The sequence below is a fragment of the Panthera tigris genome, chromosome A3 (genome assembly GCF_018350195.1).
Source record: "Panthera tigris isolate Pti1 chromosome A3, P.tigris_Pti1_mat1.1, whole genome shotgun sequence".
NCBI classification, from domain to species: Eukaryota; Metazoa; Chordata; class Mammalia; order Carnivora; family Felidae; genus Panthera; species Panthera tigris.
The window spans coordinates 80,325,570-80,332,978 of NC_056662.1; the positions used below are offsets into that span (position 1 = coordinate 80,325,570).

Consider the following 7,409-nt stretch of genomic DNA (forward strand, 5'->3'; position numbering starts at 1 on the left):
ACATATTTTGGGCGCTTTGAAAAGTCCACACAGGCACACGGGTTTGAGAAGTTTGTTCGGCCGGGAAACGGGCTTCGCCAGTACGAACAATCCGGGGAAACCCCAGAAGGTTCCTTCAGCGGTATGTGAGAAAGAAATTGAGGGCAGGGGTCTGTGGCCACGTTTTCCACCAGACTGTCCCTGGTAGAAGGAGATCGGGAAGAAGACAGAGAATGAGTATGAAAGAGAAAGTTTCCTTCCTATCAGAATCTTTCGATTCAGAAGCAGTGTGTGTGTAAGGGGTAGCAGACGCTGGCTTCCAACATTTCAGAAGAAGCGTCTAAGATTTGCAAACACCCTTCGTGGGGACTGTGAACCCCAGGAGACACCAAGGAGTAGGTAAGTGGCGGAGCCTCCCCTGCGGGTGCCGTTCCGGGCGCGGGAATCCCGAGGCGCTGAGGCGGGATCTGCGCACCTAGAGCTGCTCCTGCGCTCGGCAAAGTAGCCTGTGCCAGCACGAGCCGCCCGCGGCGTCGGTCTGCAGGTGGCGGCGCGGTGAAAGAAGACGCTGGGGCCCGCGGCGCCGCGAGAGGGGCCGGGGGCCCCCTCCACTCCAGCCCGCGGCTCCGGAATCCTCGAGCCCACAGCCGGGCCGCCGAGCCGGGTGGCGCGCGGGAGAGAGAGAGGGAACCGGTTCTCCAGCACCTCGCCTCCTCTCTGCCACTCCCTGCCGGGCGCCGAAAGGGCGAGGGAAGGGCGGGGACCCCGGGGCGGCCTCAGGACCGGCGTCCCTCTCTGTGGACGGGGCTCTGGCGCAGCGTTCGCTGTCTTCGCCTGGCTCTGCGCGGCGTTTGCCAGCCAAGCCCTGGAGTTAGCGCGCCACCGGGGCGGGGCGGGCGGGCGGTGAGGGCGGGGTGCAGGGGGCGGAGGAGGGCGGGGGCGCACGGAGGTAACCCCCGGCTCGTGCTGCCATTGCCCGGCTCCCTGTCACTCAGCCCGCGCGGGGCCGGGGATTGGCAGCATAGCCCCGTTACGCACTCACCTCGCGTTCACATACCCGGGGAGGGCAGTAGAAAGGTGATCAATCTTCATCAGGCTACATTTCCAATCACCTAAACAACCCGGCAAGACAAGCCACTCCGACAAGGTAAATCGCTCGATTTATTTAGTTTGCAAAGTGCCTCTGCAGGACTTCCCCAGCCCCCACCGCCTCCACGTTGTACCGGGAGTGCAACTGCAACCGCGAGCCACCTCCCAACTCTGCCCCTTTCACCCCCACCCTACCCCTTGCGGCCCCTCGGCGCGGTCCCGGGCGAGGTAGTGTCTCGGGAACGCGTAGGGCTTTGCCAACAAAGTGTCTGTGCAATAAAGTGAAACCTGGAGGGACACGCACAAAGCCACTGGAAAGAAAGAGAAGGAAGGAGGGAAGTTGGGAAAGAAAGAAATCCAGGGATCCTAGACCAGCCGCTCGGCCCGGCGAGTAATTCCTGTGCCGCTCTGTTTTGCAGGTTGGCTGCCCCGCGCGGGTCTGTGTGAGGGCGCGAGGTAGATGGTGAGCGGCCCCGGCAGCTGAGGGCAGGTAAGGAGAAAGCCGTGGGGCCGCCCTAGACTCCGGGAGCTCGTCGGTTGTTCTTACCTCCCCTTCCTCAAACGGGCCCCCGCTTCCTGGGTCCCCGGCAGGTGGGCGGGGCTGGGGAGCGGCCTCGCTCCCCTCTTGGTGTGCGGACGACCCGAGATCTCTGCGTTGGCCCCGCGCCCCCTCCCCCGCCTCCTCCGAAGTAACCAAGTGTTAAGTTTGAAGAAAGTCTTTGAAAACTCACGCTGCAGCCTAGCAGAGACGCCGCGTTTTGACGTCCCATTCTCTTTGGGCCCTGGAGCCCTGGCTGTTTCCCTCTCTTACCCTTCCCTGCAAACTGTGTTCCCCCAGCCCAGACCGTGGGTCCTGATGGATAGGAGTGGGTGGCTTCTTTAGCTCTTACTGCTCTCCCTGAACTCCTAGCCCGGGGCCCAGGCCTGCTTTGGATTCCCGCGACGCGGGGTGAAGCGACAGGTACCCCGGGGGGCCCCGGTCCCACTCCCCCAGCTCTATTTCCTACCCTCTGGGAATAGCGCCTCTGGTTGGAGGCAACCGGGGAAGCGAGGCTTCGACTTTCCAGTGCGGGTCAGCGCGAGCTCTGCCGCCGAGGCCTACTTGTCTCAATCAGGTTATGGGGCCGCGGGTTCATCTAGTAGGATAGGCAGGGAGTACACGAGAACGCTGCACTGAGGCCTCCCAAATCCGTGAGACCTTTTGGGGAGCTCGGCGGGTCACCTTTCAGCCTCCGCCGGGACGACATTGTCCGCAGCCAGGACCGGGCAGAAAGAAGGACCCGCTCGCATTCGCGAAGAAGGGCCTGCGGCGGTGGCCAGGCGCCCCTGACCTCCCGCCGCGTCTTAGAGCCGCCACCTCTACAGTGGCCCCTTCTGCGTCTTCTGGCCGCCTCTGCGGGCCCTGGGCCTGTAACTGCGGTTAAGGTGTGGTGGGATTCCCGGTGAGCAATCTTTCAAAGTCTGGGCACAGAGAGGTTAACTAGAGGGGTGGCTGTGGGCTCTGGGGCCGGGACCCAGTGGCAGAGACCTTTGAAGGAATGTATTCCTCTAAGTGGGTAATGCATCTCAGAGAGGCCCAGGCACTGCCAATTCCCCGAAGTGCCTCACCTTGGCTCTCTGGAGCCTCTACCTTTTGGTCCCGCTTTCAAAAACGTTTGAAACAAAAGGAAACAACCCCTTATGCCCTGGGCAGCCTGTCTCACTGGCGCGGAGTAAACGTTTGCTTTTGCAGTATTGAGGCCTGCTCCTACCAGACCAGAATTTTGCCTAGACTTGGGACCTTGTACACTCCGCCTTTCAGGCTCCGACCTTTCCAGCTTAGCCCTGCTTTTAACCTCTCCTCACTCTTAGTGACGTCCTAGGAGTGTCTTTTGCCCTTCCAAGTGCGAAAAGAGTAGATGATGATCCTGAAAAGCTTACTTTTTTCAAAGAAGCTGTGGTTTTTAGACTAAGGCCTTATAGAGCCGAGTTGACCGCCTCCCGAAGTTCCGTAGCCTCCCCATTCCGTGGCTCCTTGCTTCAGACAAGACAAGGAAGCCGAGATGGCTCCCAATCACTGTTTACATGTGTCTCCTGTCTCCATAGGCCGGGCCCCCAGGCGCCAAAGAGCTTGAAGGACTGCGCAGTGGGAGCCCCGCACTGCGCCAGGCCCCGGCCCCCTGGATCCGTCGGGGCGCCTCCACCCAGCTGTTAGCATGATGTCTTACCTCAAACAACCCCCATACGGCATGAACGGGCTGGGCCTGGCCGGGCCAGCCATGGACCTCCTGCATCCTTCCGTGGGCTACCCCGGTGAGCACCGGTACCCGCCCCCAGCCCCTGCAAATCTTGGGGATCCCCAGACTCTGAGTTTGAGCACACATTTTTGTCGCTGAGCAGGCCCAGGGAGCCGGTTGGCTAGTATGCCTACAATGCACCACAGGCTGCAGGCTCACAGGGCAGTCACCGCTGGGTGAACTGGGCCTGGGCAGTGAAGTAGTGTAATGTGTGTTTTCCCAGCCTGGCCACACGGACAACCTGTTTCCTGTTGTGGTCCCACCAGCAGCACAGGGAGCATTTACCTCGGGCAGTTTCCCATGGGCGGCCTTTTTTTTTTTTTTTTTTTTCGTGTGTGTGTGTGTGTGTGTGTGTGCGCGCGCGCGCGCGTGTGTGTGTTACTATGTGTATCTATTCCTCCCCCCCCCCCGCCCCCCCTCGCCAATATTGAGTGAGGATTCTGGACACTTTCTAGGCCCTAACAGGAAGAGCCAAGATTTTCTCATGAGAAATGACTGGCAGAGATGAGGAAGAGGGGTTCTTTCTCCCTAATTAAATAAATTGTCCTCTACATGGGTCGTTTGCACCAACTTTTGCACTGCGGATGTGGAGAGCCTGAGCAGAATCCTGGCTTTTTGTTTGGTTTTGTTTCCTAGCTCCCACTCCTTCACCCCCATGTATTCTTTCCGAAAGTGTTTTCCGGGTGGTGTTTCTGAGCACCCCTTCACCATCCTCCAGCCAGGGGGTGTGTTGGGGGCAAGGGGGTGAAAACAGGGAGATTATATAACTTCTTTTCCGTTCCTAACCTCTGAGAAGTAGGGAAGGGGGCAACTCTAAAGTCTTGAAGACCCACTGGTTCTCAGTCGCACACATGTACTTTCTCCCACCTGTGGCCTCTCAGGCTCGCCTCCCGGGGGAGTTTTTCTTTCGCTTGGAGCTCTGCTCTCTTTTGCAACGGCCTCGCACAGGGCCTGCCTGGGGCCTATCTGCGTCCTCTAGCGTGGGTCCGCGTGGCCACCGCTGACCCGAGGCGCCCCCGCGTGTCCCCTCAGCCACCCCGCGGAAGCAGCGGCGGGAACGCACTACCTTTACACGCTCACAGCTGGACGTGCTCGAGGCGCTCTTCGCCAAGACTCGCTACCCTGACATCTTCATGCGCGAGGAGGTGGCGCTCAAGATCAACCTGCCGGAGTCCAGAGTTCAGGTGTGCGCGCCCAGGGCTCCTGGGTCAGGGTAGGGGCTCTGGGACTAGTTGCAGAGGGCCTGGGAAGGGTGGTCTGGTGTGGGGCGGGCTTACAGACTGGGCAATTCCTGTCAGACTCCCCCTAGCGCTCAGCCCGGGCCTGGAAGAGGGGCAAAGTCAAAGGCACTAGCTTAGAGCACTGGATTCGGCCCTTGGTCCCAGGGCGCCTTCGGTATTGAAAATCCTTTTTATGATTTTGGGAAGATAAGCAAGGTTTCCTAACGTAAAGTGCCCAGAGGGCCCGACACTTGCCCCTGCTTCTTCGGCCATTCCAGGATTTGGCAGTTTTCTTTGGGGTCTTGAATTGTGCCTTCGCACTTGCCTTGCATCCCGGGGATCCTGGAAATGGAAGAGTGGAGCTTGGCCAGAGCCTGGTGCCCTGTCGGAGTGCGCTCCCTGGGTGGCGCAGGTTTGATTAGATGTTTCCTTTGCCCAGAGAGGATGCCGAACACAAAACCCGGCTACCGGCTTTGCTGTGTCTGTTTTTGCGGTGAAAATACTGTTTGGATTATAACTCAGAACTCTCCTCAAGGGCCTTTTATCTTGCCTGCTTTCCCTCGAGGCTCGAGAAAGAACCAAGAATGTTGTGCCATGTACCAGGGCCCTCCAAGAGAAGTGAGAACTTTGTCCCATTTGGTTCCCCACTTGGAACCAAGAAGCCCAACGAAATTCTGCTCAGGCTTCCTTCCCTAGTCCCCCGAGTACTGCCTCTGTTCAGCCTCCCCGCCTTGCTCCTGCATCCGCTCAAATTCTCGCTTTGCCCAACGCTGGGCCTCCAGGGGACGACTGCCTCCCACCTCAGACTTGGTGACTGTCCTGCGCTCTCCTTCGTGCCTCTCCGCAGTTTCCTCAGCTCTATTCATAGAAGACAGGGCCTCCAAACATACATGAGGCTGTTGGGAAGCAGCCAACAGCAGAGTTTAGACATGGCTGAACTTCTGGCTGGACAGACGCGAATGTTCCGCCCTAGGGCAGAGTGGCGCTGGGGGTGGGGAGGTGCACGTCCCTACTTTGCCAGAGGAGGATCTTTGATCTGAAGGTTGGGGGAGGGCTGAGGAGCTGGGAACGCAGGGGCAGGGGCTGGCCCGGTGGGAGATGAGGAGGGGTGGAGGCCGCCGTTGGAGAGGGATAAGAGATCCTAAGCCGGGCGGTGGGTACAGGGGCCGGGGAGTAGCAGGCTCTACTCGCCCCCCTGACACCCTCTCCCTGACTCGGCCCGCTGCAGGTCTGGTTCAAGAACCGCCGTGCCAAATGCCGCCAGCAGCAGCAGAGCGGGAGCGGGACCAAGAGCCGCCCAGCCAAGAAGAAGTCGTCCCCGGTGCGGGAGAGCTCGGGCTCGGAAAGCAGCGGCCAGTTCACGCCTCCCGCTGTGTCCAGCTCCGCCTCGTCCTCCAGCTCAGGATCCAGCGCCTCCGCCAACCCAGCGGCGGCAGCGGCGGCAGGCCTGGGCGGGAACCCGGCGGTGGCAGTCCCGTCGTCGTTGAGTACGCCGGCTGCCTCATCCATCTGGAGTCCGGCCTCCATCTCGCCGGGCTCAGCGCCCGCGTCGGTGTCAGTGCCCGAGCCCTTGGCCGCGCCTAGCAACGCGTCGTGCATGCAGCGCTCGGTTGCTGCAGGCGCCGCCTCGGCTGCAGCCTCTTATCCCATGTCCTACGGCCAGGGCGGCAGCTACGGGCAGGGCTACCCCGCGCCCTCGTCTTCCTACTTTGGCGGCGTGGACTGCAGCTCCTATCTAGCGCCCATGCACTCGCACCACCACCCGCACCAGCTCAGCCCTATGGCACCCTCCTCCATGGCCGGCCACCATCACCACCATCCGCACGCGCACCATCCGTTGAGCCAGTCCTCAGGCCATCATCACCACCATCATCACCACCACCACCAGGGCTACGGCGGCTCAGGGCTCGCCTTCAACTCTGGCGACTGCTTGGATTACAAGGAGCCTGGCGCCGCCGCTGCTTCCTCGGCTTGGAAACTCAACTTCAATTCGCCCGACTGTCTGGACTATAAGGACCAAGCCTCATGGCGGTTCCAGGTCTTGTGAGCCCAGGAGTGGGAGGAAGAGGAGATGAAACGCAACTACCTGCGCCCTCCGTGGTCCCCGTCCTGTTGCTGCTGCTGCACCGCCCGCCTTTGCCTCGGCTTCTGCAGACCTGAATTTTCATGCCCCTGAAAGATGCCCTTTGCCTGCACTGCCGCCCTCATCTTTCTGCCACTTTGTTTGGGGGATGTGCAGACACGCCCACCCCTTGGAGGAGGGGACAGGTGCTTTGGCTTGGCCCACAAGTTCTATATGGGGAGAGCTGTGTGCTCTCTTCCTCATCCCCTAACGAACTCCTAAGTCACTCTCCTCTGGTGTTTCTGGGCAGTTATTATGCACTTGCAGCCTTCGGAGGCTCTTGCTCTGACTCTGTTTGAACCGTACACTTTTATTTATTCTTTCTGGACACTGGAATCACTAACTGGCATGTGTCTGCCCACTGGAGTGCACCCACACTCTACCCCAAATCAAAACAACCACTAAGTGTTTCTCGCTTGCAGACTACCGCCCCTTCAGCAGCCCTCGGTCCCGCTCCCCGGCTGCAGGCCAGAGCTTTCCGGCGTTTTCTCCTCCCCAGCGGGATGCGCTGGGGCACGGCTGGAGGGAGGAGCGCGTCCCTAGTCTCTCGCGCACAGCCCCGCCCTGCGTAGAACTGGCTCAAGCTTCCGCCTCGGCGGGAATGCTGTACATAGTCGGGTCCGTTCCAGGGACCATTTAAACTTTTTAGTTGCTGTTGGTTGAACTGAGCATATCTCGTCTTAGCGCCCAGGAAATAGAACTTTAAGATATATACAGCATATA

The 7,409-nt window shown here is 60.0% G+C and overlaps 1 protein-coding gene across 1 annotated transcript; it reads left to right on the forward strand.

Annotated features, from left to right (window-relative positions):
• The first annotated feature begins 3,263 nt into the window (after positions 1–3,263).
• OTX1 (orthodenticle homeobox 1) lies at positions 3,264–7,164 on the forward strand. The gene is made up of 3 exons (XM_042979765.1): positions 3,264–3,360; positions 4,377–4,528; positions 5,793–7,164. Exons 1-3 carry the CDS (start codon positions 3,264–3,266, stop codon positions 6,609–6,611), a joined length of 1,068 nt encoding a protein of 355 aa, XP_042835699.1. The 3' UTR covers positions 6,612–7,164.
• The last annotated feature ends 245 nt before the right edge of the window (positions 7,165–7,409 follow it).

Excerpts from the sequence above, each read along its gene's own strand:
- OTX1 (XM_042979765.1), top strand. The coding sequence starts at position 3,264 with ATGATGTCTTACCTCAAACAACCCCCATACGGCATGAACGGGCTGGGC. Across the intron at positions 3,361-4,376 it reads TCCTTCCGTGGGCTACCCCG|CCACCCCGCGGAAGCAGCGG; the intron begins GTGAGCACCGGT and ends GTGTCCCCTCAG. Across the intron at positions 4,529-5,792 it reads TGCCGGAGTCCAGAGTTCAG|GTCTGGTTCAAGAACCGCCG; the intron begins GTGTGCGCGCCC and ends GGCCCGCTGCAG.